This window comes from Orycteropus afer, unplaced genomic scaffold (assembly GCF_000298275.1).
Source record: "Orycteropus afer afer isolate SDZICR_OR568_19922 unplaced genomic scaffold, OryAfe1.0 scaffold00006, whole genome shotgun sequence".
Classification (NCBI taxonomy): domain Eukaryota; kingdom Metazoa; phylum Chordata; class Mammalia; order Tubulidentata; family Orycteropodidae; genus Orycteropus; species Orycteropus afer.
In genome coordinates, this window is record NW_006921593.1 from 13,075,482 (window position 1) to 13,089,339 (window position 13,858).

Below are 13,858 nucleotides of genomic sequence, written 5' to 3' on the forward strand. Positions count from 1 at the left end.
GCACTATTGCTGTTGTTCGATGTCGAGTCTGTTCCAACTCACAGTGACTTGGTGCACAACAGAACGAGATGCTGCCCAGTCCTGAGCCATTCTCAAAATTGTTGCTACTTTTGGGACCATTGGTTCAGCCACTGTGTCAACCCATCTCACTGAGGTTATTCCTCTTTTCGACTCATCCTCTGCTTGACCAAGCGTGAGGTCCCATGGCACTAGCAGGGCCCGGGAATCTAGAAATAAATGCACTGTAGTTCCTCCCAAGGAAAATCTCATAGTTTAAATGGAGAGACAGATTCATATGTATTGTACATTCAATGTGACAAATGTCACCATAGGCACATTTATGAAATGCCACTGGAACCCTAAAGGAGGGAGTCAAGAGAGGCTTTCCAGAGACGAGGGCATTGGACTGTCTCCATTTTGTCCTAAACTGCTGGAGGAAGGGTACCCATGTCGTCACGTTCCAATGCCCCTCTCTGCCTGTGGGTTTTGCTGGTGAATGGTGATGGAATGAATGCCTTCTCCTCACAGTTGGTTGTGCCTCAGTGTTTTGACAGAGTTTCTGAAATACAGAAAAATGTAAAGAACAGGGTAACCAGACCCATGCTATATCATTCAGAATCCAGAATTTAAACCTTCAGCATGTTTTGTTTGAGATAAATATGTTCAACATGTGAATGAGATAGAAGAAGACAAGGAAGATGAAGGGTCCTTGGCACCTCCTCCCAGTTTCAATTTCTTTCCTTCTTCCCCAGAGGCACCATTGTCATAGATTTGAGATGCCTTTGTCTGCACCACTTAAAATGAGCTCATCATGTGTTCCAATGAATATATATCTCTGTATGCTATTGCAGAGTATTATAATTTTTTTAAACAATATTTACAAAGTTCTATGTTACGCATAGAAGAAAAATGGACACTTCTGAAATATGGTGTTGTTGAAGAATACTGAACATACCATGGACTGCCAGAAGAATGAACAAATCTGTCCTGGAACAAGTACAGCCAGAATGCTCCTTAGAGGGGAGGACGGTGAGGCTTGGTCTCACGTACTTTGGACATGTCATCAGGCGGAACCAATCCCTGGAGGAGGACATCATGCTTGGTAAAGTAGAAGGTCGGTAAAAAAGAGGAAGACTGTCGGTGGCCACAACAATGGGCTCAAACAAAGCAACAATTGTGAGGATGGCACAGGACCAGGCAGCGTTTCATTCTGTTGCCCACAGGGTCGTGTGTTGGAACCCACGTGGTGGCTCCTAACATGTTATGTATAACATAACACCTTAAAGCTAATTCTCATTCTATGTTACATTTCCTAAGCTCTAGCTATTTTGATCCATGTGTGATTAGCTTATTAATTTTAATGCCGTGTAGAGTAGTGCTGAATAACTCTCCCATAAATGAGTTATGAATGAGTTATGAGTTTTCCCACTGATGGACATTACAGTTCTCAGTCTTTTGCTTTTACCGACGATGCTACAAGCATGGTTTACATGTCTTCCGGTGGAAAACAGCAAACATTTTTGGATTGTAGATTAGATGCACTACCAGTTCAGGCCACATTGCTCTCCAGAGTGGTGGTGCCAATTTGCATCCCCACCATAAATGCATGAATGTAGCTCTTCACAAACCTGTCATACTTTAATGCATATTCATGTGTACTTTGTACTGTCAGCCTTTCTGATTTGACATTTGGATGTGGCAAGTGGTACTTCATTGCCAGTTCTGTGCTGGAGCTGATTTCTGCCACTTGGGATAACCAATTATGTGTGTCTACTGTGTTCCTCCATGGAGCAAATAATCCGAGAAGCTGGACTGTATGAAGAAAAACGTGGTATCAGGATTGGAGGAAGAATCATTAATAACCTGAGATATGCAGACGATACAACTTTGCTTGCTGAAAGTGAGGATGACTTAAGGCACCTACTGATGAAGGTTGAAGAATACAGTCTGCAGTATAGATTACATCTCAACATAAAGAAAACAAAAATCCTCACAACTGGACCAATGAGCAGCATCACAATCAATGGAGAGAAGATTGAGGTTGTCAAGGAATTCACGTTGCTTGGTTCTACCATCGATGCCAACGGAAGCAGCAGTCAGGACATGAGACGACATGTAGCATTGGGAAAGTCAACTGCAAAAGAACTGTTTCAAGTGCTGAGGAGCAAGGATATCTCATTGAGGACTAAGGTGCGCCTGACACAAGCCATGATATTTCCAGTCGCCTAATATGCATGTGAGAGCTGGACAATAAATAAGGAAGACCGAAGAAGAGTTGATGCTTTTGAGTTGTGGTGCTGGCAAAGAATGCTGAAAGTACCGTGGACTGCTAAAAGAACTAACAGATCTGTCCTGGAGGAAGTGCAGCCAGAATGCTCCTTGGAAGCAAGAATGGCCAGACTTTATCTCACCTATTTTGGTCATATTGTAAGAAGGGACCATTGCCTGGAGAAGGATGTCATGCTTGGTAGAGTGGAGGGTCGGCGAAAGAGGGGGAGGCCTTCAAGGAGATGGATTGATAACGGTGGCTGCGATGATGGGCTCAAGTATAGCATGGATTGTGGGGCTGGCGTGGGATCGGGCAGTGTTTCGTTCTGCTGTGCATGGGGTCGCTATGAGTCGGAAACGACTCGACGGCACTTAACAACAACAACAACAACCATGTTGTTAGCTTGAAACTGGCCAAAGTGGGAGTATTTACACCATGGGAACTGGCAAACACTACTAGTCGGATGGTTGGGTGTTTATCAGTGCACTGCTTTCTACAGGACTCTCAAGATCCAGTTTCTTGCCCTAAATTCCTGGTTATAGGTTGACTTGTGTCCCCCTCCAAAATATATGGTGTATATCCTAACCTTGGTAGCATAGTGCCTAAGGCACTTGACTGCTAACCAGAAGGATGGCGGTTCAAACCCACCAGCCACTCCTCGGAAGGAAGGTTGGGCAATCTACTTCCATAGTGATACTGCCTCGGAAACCCAAGGAGGGGTCGCTATGAGTCAGATCAGGTCTGACTCGACGGCACATAACAACAACAACAACATCCTAACCCCTGTACCTGTGGATGTAATCCTACTTGAAAACAGGGTTTTCTTTGTCATGTTCACGAGGCCAATCAGTGTAGGGTATGTCTGGGCTGATCCCTTTTGAGATATAGAAAGAACAGACCAGACACAGAAGAAAGTAGACACACCAGGAGACCCACAGTATCTGAAGGTGTGAAGGCAGATCAGTCTACAAGCCCAGGAACTCTAAGGCTGGCCAGCTGGAGAAGCTGAGAAGAGGACATGTCCCCACGCAGACAGAGAGAGTCTTCCTTTACAGGCCATCCACCCCACTGTTGTCGAGTAGATTCCAACTTACAGCAACTCTATAGGACAGAGAAGAACTGCCCCGTAGGGTGTCTAATCTTTACAGAAACAGAATGCCTCATCCTTCTTCCATGGAGCAGCTGGTGGGTTTGAACAACCACCCTCGAGGTTAGCAGCTGAATGCCTTAATCACTGCGCCACCAGAAGTTTTTCCTCTAGAGCTGGTGTACTGAATTCTGATTCAGGGTGATGGAAGCATTCTGAAAGTGGACAGTGGTGGGTGATGCTTGCGGAACTGCATCCATTCACAAAAAACCATCAAGCCATACACTTAAAAGAATTGGATTGATGGCACGTAAATTGTACACCTTGATGGCACCACCACCACCAACATAGAAATCGAAGATTATTAGTGGTTACCGGGATGGGGGGGAGGGGAGGTTTGCTCAGGGACACTGAGTTTATGTTCATGGCGGTGGAATAATTGGGGAAATGACAGTGAGAATGGTTGCACTCCTCAAAAGTGTGACCAGTGTCACTGAACTGTACATGGGGAAACCGTTGAATTGATAAAGGTCTCATTGTGTGTATTTTTAACACAAGGGAAAAAAAAAAAAAAAGAAACATGCTATGTCATAAATCACTATAAATACTTGGGCATATCTCTGGCTCTTTATTTCATCCTAGTTAGAGAGCGCTGGTAGTGTAGTGCTGAGGCACTTGACTACTAACCAACAGGCTGGTGGTTCAAACATACCAGCCACTCCTTGGAAGGTTGGGCAATCTACTTCCATAGTGATACTGCCTCAGAAACCCAAGGAGGGGTTGCTATGAGTCAGGTCCTACTCGACAGCACATAACAACAACAACAGCATTAGAAAACTTTTTCTGACAATGGCCAGACAGTCACTATTCTTGGTTTTGCAGGTTATACTGTCTTTGTGACAGCCACACGAAAGCATCCATAGACAATATGTAAACAAATGGGTGTGGCTGGGTGCTAATGAATTTTTATTTACAAAAATGTGGGCCATAGTTTGTTGATCTGTTTTTTTTTTCCCTATTGATTTATTTATCCTTGTATCAATAACCTACTATCTTAACAATTTAGCTTTTAAATAAGATGTTAAAGCAATAGCAATATATAATTATATCTTATAATATTATCCACTGCTGTGGAGTTGATTGTTGATTCAGACTCATAGCAACCCTAGAGGACAGAGTACAACTGCCCCACAGGGTTTCCAAAGCTATAAATCCTTACAGAAGCAGAGTGTCACATCTTTCCCTCACGGAGCAGCTGGTGTTGGAACTGGTGAAAAGGTCGGAGAATGGAGTTATGTTTGACCTCCAACCCATAGGAATCAGTCTTGGATTGATGCTGAAGGTGATGCTCCTCTCTCCCCCTGAAGATAGATGAAGTCTGATGCCCTGCCATTTTCACACGTGGGGTCACCATGAATCATAATTGACTTGATGAGAACTGGTTTTTTTTTTTTGGTTATAGATCAATCCTTGGAGAACCAGTATTGAATTTTCCTATCCATGAACATAGTATTCAGATCTTCTTTATTTTTTCTCCTAACACCCTATTCATGAATGTACTAGAGCATACAGGGACAAAGTTATGAAAACTTCTTAGTCATAACCAAACACCTTGAGGAAATGAGTCTCTTGGCATGGGGGCTCAGGACCATAGTCTCAAGAGGGACACTGAGGTCAATCAGCATAACATAGTCCACAAAGACAATGTCCTACATCCTACTTTGGTGAGAAGCAACTGAGGTCTTAAAAATTTGTGGGTGGCCATTTAAGGTACAACTATTGATCTCTTCCTGTCCAGAGCAATGAAAAGTGAAGAAAATCAAACATGCTAGGAAACAATTATTCCAAAGGACTAATGAACCATATGAACCCCAGCCTTCATGACCCTGAGACCACAAGAACTAGATGGTACCCGCTACCACTGATGACCACTCTGAAAGGGATCATAATAGGATGTCCTGGATAGAGTGGGGAAAATAATGTGGAACAAAACTCAACATCATAAAAAGGACCAGAATTACTGGTCTGATACAGACTGGAGGAACCCTCGAGACAATGACCCCTAAATACCATTGAAGCCGGGAACTGAACTCAACCCCTGTGGCTAACTTTTAACCAAACGACAGAAATTTTTACAAATAAACAAACCAAAAGACCCCGAAAGATTCTCTGTTGCACAGTATTTTGAATCATTTGAAAGTTATGGATTCACAGTTGACCTTCACCTTGGTCAAGAGCAGTAAAATCAGAAGAAAGTAGCAAAACCAGAAATGATACTATTAAGAAACAATACCTCCTTGGCAAGGGTAAAGTTACCAACCTTGAGTTTTACTTTGAAAGGAAGCAATGTGGGACTTGCCATATTCACAAAAGAGGGCGAAGTGAGTGGAAAGAAAATTGTCTAAAACCCGTTAGGGACTCTGCCCTTGCTATGCTGACTTGTCACACAGCTCTGTCAGCAAAGCCTAATTCAGAGTGTCCCTTGTGAAACCAGGACATGCCATTTTTGTTCAAAGGGGAATGACACAGGAGTCGATTCAGCTGTTCTTATTTCACAAAATGGATTTATATTTAACTGAAGAAATAAAGATGTTAATTGCAGTATTATTTATAACAGCAACATTGAACACAACCCAAGCATCCCAAAAGAATGAGAGGACAAAGAATGTCATACAGGCATTTAAGGCGATGGGTATGGAGACTCCGTGACAAGCTGGAAAATACTTCCATGAGGTGAAGTGAATTCCATACACCGTTGGATGTTTGTCCCTGTTATGGTTATGCCCATGAAGATGCACATGGAGGAAGGAGATGGAAAACGTTCTGAATGGTGGCTGTTAGTTGGTGGGTGCTGTCAAGTTGATTTGACTCATAGTGACCCCATGTGTGACAGAGTACGTGCACCCCATAGATCTTCTAGACTGTCACCTCTATGGGAGCAGATCACCGGGTCTTTTCTCCTGCAGAGTTGCTGGTTGGGTTCAAACTGCCAACCTTTTGGTTAGCAGCTGAGAGTGTTATCATTGTACCACCAGTGCTCCTTTTAATGGTGATAATGAATTGAAATACTTTTTTTTTGTTGTTGTTGTTGCTGCTCTTTTTTGTGGTTTGGGTGAAAGTTTATAGAGCACTTTAGTTTCCCACTTAACAATTCACACATTTGTTTTCTGCCGTTAGTTGCAACCCCCTGAAGTAAGGACACTCTTCCCACTTCCTCCCTGGGTTCCCCATTTCCATTCAGCCTTCTGTCCTGCCCCTTCCGGCCTTCTGAGCTTTGTTTTTGGGCCAATGCTGTCCTTTGGATCTTGGGTGGCTGATTGTTCTGAGTACGTTCCTCACGAGTCTTACCATTCATTTTATAGGCTGGTCTATTGTTTGTCTGAAAGGTGATTCTTGGGTGTGGGTTCAGTTCTAGGTTTGGAGGGTGCCTAAAGGTCATGGTCTTGGGGGTTCCATCAGTCTCTATCAAACCAGTAAGTCTGGTCTTTTTATGATTTTGAATCTTGTTCTACATTTTTCTCCCAATCTGTCCAGGACCTTCTATCGTGATCCTGATCAGAGCAGTTGGTAGTCGCAGCCGGGCACCATCTAGTTCTTCTGGTCTCAGGCTATTGGAGGCTATAGTTCACGTGGTCCATTAGCCCTTTGACTCCATTGTTTCCGTGAATCTTTGGCTTTCTTCACTCTTCTTTGCTCAGGATGAGAAGAGACCAATAGTTGCCTCTTAGACGGCTGCTTCCAAGCTTTTAAGACCTCAGGTGCTACTCACCAAAGTTGGATGTAGAACATTGTCTTTGTGGACTATGCTATGCCAACAGACCTAGATGTCCCCCAGGGCTATGGTCCTGAGCCCCCAAGCTAAGTCTGACTGTGGCTAAGAAGTGTTCATAACTTTACCCCTGTATGCTGTGCCACACACATGTCTGTATTTGCAGCACACACACAGACACAGATGTAGAAACAGCCTGTATGTGCTCATGGGCATCCTCCCCCTTGCCACCCACGCCTGTTCAGCTTGTGTGTCTACCTGTACATCTGCTCGTCGATGACTGTCTGTTGTTACTGTCATGCAGGACGGTGTATGTGACGATGTCGACCTTGTTGGTTTCCACTTCTGTTCACCTCTCAGTGTCTTCCCTTGGCCTTAGGCATATTGTGCTGAGCCTCCCTTTATTGTACAGCACCTTGCCCTTCACCTAAATTAGTACTTTTTTATGGAGGGATTGTTCTGTTTGCTTTTTAAGTCAAAGTTTTGTCATGTGAGATGACTTCAGAACTATTAGAATGTTTAGGAAAATATTTAGCAGGGATAGGGCAATCAGCAGACAGGGCCCAGATTCTTGAATTCCAGTCACGACTCTCCTCTGGGCTTGGAACATCTTTAAAGGACTTCGGTTCAGACATCTGTTGTGGACTGCTATCTTTGTTGGCTTTCTCCCCTCCAAAGATCATATCCTGGCCTCACATGTTGACAATGGGCTCAGATACTGACAGAAATATGACCTTGCAGAGGCAGACAGGGACCCCAAAGACCAATCGCTGGGACATGAAGGAAGTTCATGGGGACTGGTAGTGGAGCTGTTGACCTAAGTGCATGGCCAATGGGGCAAAATGTGGTCCTCCATGTTGCTGCATGGAGGATGATTTGGGGGGTGGTAGTAAGGGGGAAACCAGCATGCTGAATGGTGCTCTTGGGTTTTGCTCTCTCCTCCAGGTAGGAAGAGAAAGGGTCATGGAGTCTCAAGATTGGCTCTGGGTGGATAAAAGCATTGGAAGACTATTCAACTGAGCCTAAGCAGTGGCCACACTGCTGTCACCTGAATGTAAGTGTGTACCACTTACTGGCTAGAGACACTGAGTGTACCCTGATTCCTTACTCACCCTCTAGCCTGACCTCAGCTATTTTAAGGATTTGGGATGGGGATGGGATCGGGATCTTCCTGTCCCCCAAACCAAACCCACTGCCACTGAGTCAATAACAACTCATAGTGACTGACCTCCATTAGGGTTCCAAGGCTGTAAATCTTTACAGAAGTAGATTGTTTCATCTTTCTCCCATAGAGCAGCTGGTGGGTTTGAACCACAGAGCAAATGTCCTGACCCCCCAGGAGGAGTGAAAGCTCTACTTTGTGGTCATTGTAAGTTGTCGCCAGTCAGCTCTGACTCCTGACCACCCCACGCACAACAGAAGGAAACGGTGCAGGTCCTCTGCCACCTTCCTGATCCTTGGTGAGCTCGATCCACCGTGGTGGCCGCTGTGTATCCTGAGTCTTTCCCAGCCTTGGAGGCTTCCCTCCCAGCACTATCTTGGACCATCTATTGTTGAGATAGCAACAAACAAGCTCAAGGAAACAGGATAACTGGCAGAGAGGAAAGCTCTGGATAGATTCAGGACAAGAGTGGTGAGCGGACGGGGAGAGGCGATGCCATCTCAGATAGACTGGTGACGAAAGCCCCACTAATTCAATGGTATTTGAGCAAAGATCAGAAGGGAGGTGTGGGAGTTAAAGTTGCGTGTCAACTTGGCTGGGCCTGGTTGAGTGGCTGGGCAGCTGGATGTAGTATTCCCCACGATGAGACTGGTAATCAGCTCCATGGTGGAATCTACTGGGAGCAGCTGAGTAGCTACCGTACGGCTGTGGTCTGCTTCCTGTACATAAGAAGCCTTGGGATCGTCTCTAGCTGATGGCACGCTTGAACCGTACATGTAGCTGGGTCATTGTTCAGCAGCCTGCCATTGCTCTGCTGACCTGGGAGTTTCAACGGACTTGAATTCATGGCCTGCCATATGGGTTGGTAACATTGGGACTGTGTCTTTTTACCTCTCAACCTCGGGCTTGTCAGCCTCAGCAGCCAGCAGCTGAGTGAAGAAAAGCCTCCAGATTCAGTGGGCCCAGGAGCAGGAGGCAGAGTTGAGGCCCAAGGTTGAGGGGCTTTCACCCAGGCCCTGGATCCTGGAGCTTTGAATTCAGACTTAAAGCCTCCAAAGTGTAAGAGAATAAATACCTGTTTGTTCAAGCATCCCATTTGTGGCATATTCTTGTCAGAGTGGCACTAGGTAACCAGGACAAGAGAGCTCAATGTGAGGTGGTCAAAAGATGTAGACTCAGTGAATCATTATACCGTGCCACGTTGGTTGCCATCCTTCTCCAAATGATTCCACCACCATGAACACACACTTCACATCCCTCTAAGGAAGAACGTCCCCTTTCCCTCTCCCTCCCATCCCTGGGAACCACAAGGAATCTTTGTTTTCTATGCACGTACTATTCCCTGTAAGTGAGATCAGAGTATGGGTCCTTCTGTGATTGACGTATTTTGCTCAGCGTGCTACCTTCAGAGTTCATCCATATTGTGTCTTGCGTTGGGACTTCATTCCTCTGTGTGGCCGGGTGACATTCCATGGTGTGGATGGACCACATTTTGCTTAGCCGTTCATCCTGTGATGGGCATTCTGGTTGTTTCCAACCCTTGATACTCTTCTACAATGTTAACAAGAGTTCATCCCACTCATAATGTTGCAGTGTGAGGGCGCGAGGGCTGCATGGGGCACTGGGTGACTTGGTGAGAGGGAGGTGCTGAGGGAGATGTGCTGGAAGGGGGGGTGTGAGAGGCTGAACTACTGGCCACATTTTCTCATTTTTCTAGAATCATTTTAAATATCCACATGCTTGCTGTGGTCTTACAGAGGCAGGAAGTATTTCCCTGGCTCACTGACTGCGGGCATTTACCTTGGCCAATGGGATGCTTGCAGGAACAGCTCCAGCAGGGATCTGAGACGGGCATGCATGGCTGGACATCATGCTTACCTTCTACCATGGACAGGAGAAGGCTTCCCTGATTAACTCCTGCTCCTTTGCCATGAGCCCCAGAGTGAATGCACGTGGAGCACAGGTAGGTTTGGGGGTGAGGAGCAGCCAGCCAGACTCCTAGCTTAAAGAAGCAGAGACCCTTAGACAAGCCCAGCCGAGATCAACCAACCGCCAGTAACCAGCGGCCATTGAATCAACTGAGTCATGCCGCTCCCTGTGGGTCGGAGCAAGACTCTGCCCTGTAGGGTTTCCAGTGGCTGATTCTCCATAAGTGGATCATAGGCTGTTCTCTGGATGGACTTGAACCTTCATCTTTTTGGTCGGCAGCTGAGCATGCCAATCATCCTATCCCAAGATCCTTTGCCACTGAGATTCCATGGTTGTCAGTTACACAGCCCTAGCTGGTTGGTGCAGAGAGGAAAGCCATTGGTGAGAAAGATGAAAAATACTATTTTATCACCTTCTCACATCTGCCTGGACAGACCTTGCTCCCATACCAGAGATCCCATATCCTGGCCTTTCCCAACACCTGATTCATTTTTACCTCCCTCATTATGACTTGCAGGATAATGATGCCCTTAGGTACCTTGTAAAACGTTCATATTCACCAGCAGACAGGGCCATAACTAACACTGTGGCAAGACTTCAAAACTGAAAGGCAGTGGTAAGGAGGGCTCATTTATAATAAAGTGAAATGACTTGGAGGTGTTAGTTTTCAATTATTAAAGTCTAGTGCCAAAGCCACAGCTGTGCAATTTAGTGCCTAGTTATTTTCGCTAATGTTCCCCTGAGTGGTTGACATCTAAATACCCAGTCAGTCAATAGCTCTTCTGGAGTTCTTATTACACGCAGTGCTGTTTTTGGAGCTGTGGGGAGAATGTAAGAAGGAAAAAGTGCTCCCTGCTCTTTGGGAATTTATAATTAAAGTAAACATGAACCGTTAAGTGGGTCAATTATTCATTTAAAGGCAGGAAGAAGTGTACCAGTCAATCCTTCTGTAACCTCCTTTATATAAATTGTTATAATAGTTTGTGTTGCCTGAACATAACTTATAAAATATTAAACAAGAATAAAGAAAAATAGATTTCCAATAACCTAGCATAAAGATAGCCAATATTTGCATTTGATGCATAACTTTTCAGACATTTTTTAAAGCACACATATTTTTGAATGCTCATACATTTCCTTTCTAAACAAAAATAGGATCAAACTGCTTTTTATTTTCATTTAATACACCACTACCATCTTTCCATGTCAATAAGTATTGACCTACAGAGTAATTTTTATGCCTGCAAGGTATTCCTTTGTATGCATACGCCATGATTTGTTTCATCAATATTCTATTTATAGTCATTTCGGTTGTTTTTAGAGACGTCCTAGTGGTGCAGTGGTTAAAGCACTCAGCTGCTAACTGAAGGGTTGGCAGTTTGAAACCACCAGCCACTCTGTGGAAGAAAGATATGGCAGTCTTCTTCCACAAAGACTGACAGCCTTGAAGACCCTCTGGGGCAGTTCCACTCTGTCCTCCAGGGGCGCTGTGGGTCAGAATGGACTCCACGGCAGTGGGCGTGGTTTGGGCTTTGCTTCTGTGAAGATTGACAGCCTTGGAGACCCTGTGGGCAGTTCCACTCTGTCCTCTAGGGGCGCTGTGGGTCAGAATGGACTCCATGGCAGTGGGCATGGTTTGGGCTTTGCTTCTGTGAAGATTGACAGCCTTGGAGACTCTGTGGGCAGTTCCACTCTGTCCTCTAGGGGTGCTGTGGGTCGGTGTGAGGTTGTTTCCAAAATTTCTCTATTATGAAGGGCAATGCAGTTAACATCCTTATATACTCATCTGTGCCCAGTGGTCTACATATGTTCTTCCTGCTGTTGTTGGGTGTCCCTGCATCAGTTCCCACTCACAGTGACCCCATGTGACAGAGTACAACTGCCCCACAGGGTTTTCTTGGCTGTAAGCTTTATGGAAACAGGTCATCAGTTCTTTTCTCCCACGGAGATGCCGGATGGGTTTGAACCGCCAGCCTTTAAGTGAGGAGTTGAGTGCTAAGTTCACCACGAGGACTCCTTCTTCTGTCCTTAGGACACCTGCTTACAGTACGAGCTGGAACAAGAAGGCAGAGCTTCACCTTGTCCAGTCTCAGCTGGGACATGCATGTTGGCCAGGTCAGAATTCTGTTCTGTGTGCATGTCCACGAAAACACCGTATTGATTTTGGGTTACAGTAAGCCTCAGTGAGCAGGAATGTTCACAAACACGGAATTCGCAAATGACAAGGATTGGCTGTATCCCCGTGGAGATGACACGTGGATCGTGTTGCCACAAAGAATATCTGGCCCACAAAGCCAAAAACTCACTTTCATTAGTGTTCCCGACCTGCGCCTTTACAGAGAAAGGTTTTCCCTGGATTAGTTTGCCAGATCAATCAGGAGGGCCACACCAGGGAGAAGGAAGAGGCGTCCATTTCAATTCCTCAGCTTCGCCTTACACTTCATCGTTTAACCAGCAGAACTTTTTATGGCCGGATAAAGGGGCCTGGGCGCCACAAGGGTTCTGGACTGCTTTTTCTGAAGTAGATCACTAGGCCTGCTGTCAAGGGACCTTGGCGTGGACTCAAAGTCCCAACACTCTGGTCAGCAGGCAGCTGCATTAATTGTCTGTATCACCCTTCAGTTGCTGTCGAGGTGACTCACGGTGACACCGTGTGTGTCCGAGTACCTCAGACCCTGCTTAGGGGCCACCGTCCCAACCCAAAGGTGACAGGTGAGTGCCCCCCGAACGTGAGCCCCAGCCCAGGGAGTCCAAGCTGGGGGGCTCCTCTGAGATGTCTTGTCTGCAAACTCCTGGCCTTCCAGAACTTTCCTCCTGCCCGTTTCCACACTCAATCAATTATGACAGCTCCTGGCACCCTTCAGTAACTGTCTTTTGATGAACTTAGCCTGAGACTAACCACCATGAAACCCGAAAATGTTGGGGCTCAGACCTGGAGTGGCACAGCCAATAGTCCACCCGAGACTTCAAGGAGAAGAGAGTTGAAGTAGGTGGTACACCAACGAGAGACGGATTGGGTCTCAGTGACCCCCAAACAATCAGGGGTTCTTATACTAAAGGAAAGCAAGCCTCCACCGCCTCCTGTCCCTTGTCCCCGAGTCTCCCTGTCCCCATGCATCTCCCTATTCCAGGCATTTCACGTCACTGGGGCCACACATGTGGTTCTGACATTACCCGTGTCTGACGTCTTCCACTCGCATCCTGACTCCAGGAGCCACCCCGTCCCAGTGCATGTCAGAACGTCCCGTCTCTTTGTGGCCTGGTGGCATCCGCGGTGTGCACAGACCATGTGGGCTGTAGCCATCATCTGTGGATGGCTGGGTTGCCCCACAACGAGGTTTTAGAGGCTCAGTCTGGCCGTGAGGGGCATGATTGGCAGAGGGTTTATCTGGGAGCCACAGAAGGCTTGGCCAGCATCCGATCAAACAGCCACTTTTCTGAAACGGCTGGTTCAGCAGACGCCTGTTTGAAACGATGGGGACGTGCCCACGGCTCTGCCTGTGCAGGGCCCTCGGGACCAGCCTCAGGCCCCTCCCTCCACTGGCTTCATGCGGTGGCCACGCAGGCAGACATCCCAAGCTGTGGACTCTGCTCTGTGGCCTGCAGGTGGCCGGCTCCCCTGGGGTAAGACACCCTGCTGCC

The 13,858-nt window shown here is 46.3% G+C and overlaps 1 protein-coding gene across 1 annotated transcript in view; it reads left to right on the forward strand.

Annotated features, from left to right (window-relative positions):
- Positions 1-10,157: 10,157 nt before the first annotated feature.
- LOC103198683 (cytochrome P450 3A24-like) overlaps positions 10,158-13,858 on the forward strand; it is a 33,117-nt gene continuing 29,416 nt past the window's right edge. The window contains exons 1-2 of the mRNA XM_007942868.1: positions 10,158-10,250; positions 12,806-12,843. Of these exons, the coding sequence (XP_007941059.1) occupies positions 10,158-10,250; positions 12,806-12,843 (131 nt within the window). The remainder of the gene's footprint in view (positions 10,251-12,805; positions 12,844-13,858) is intronic.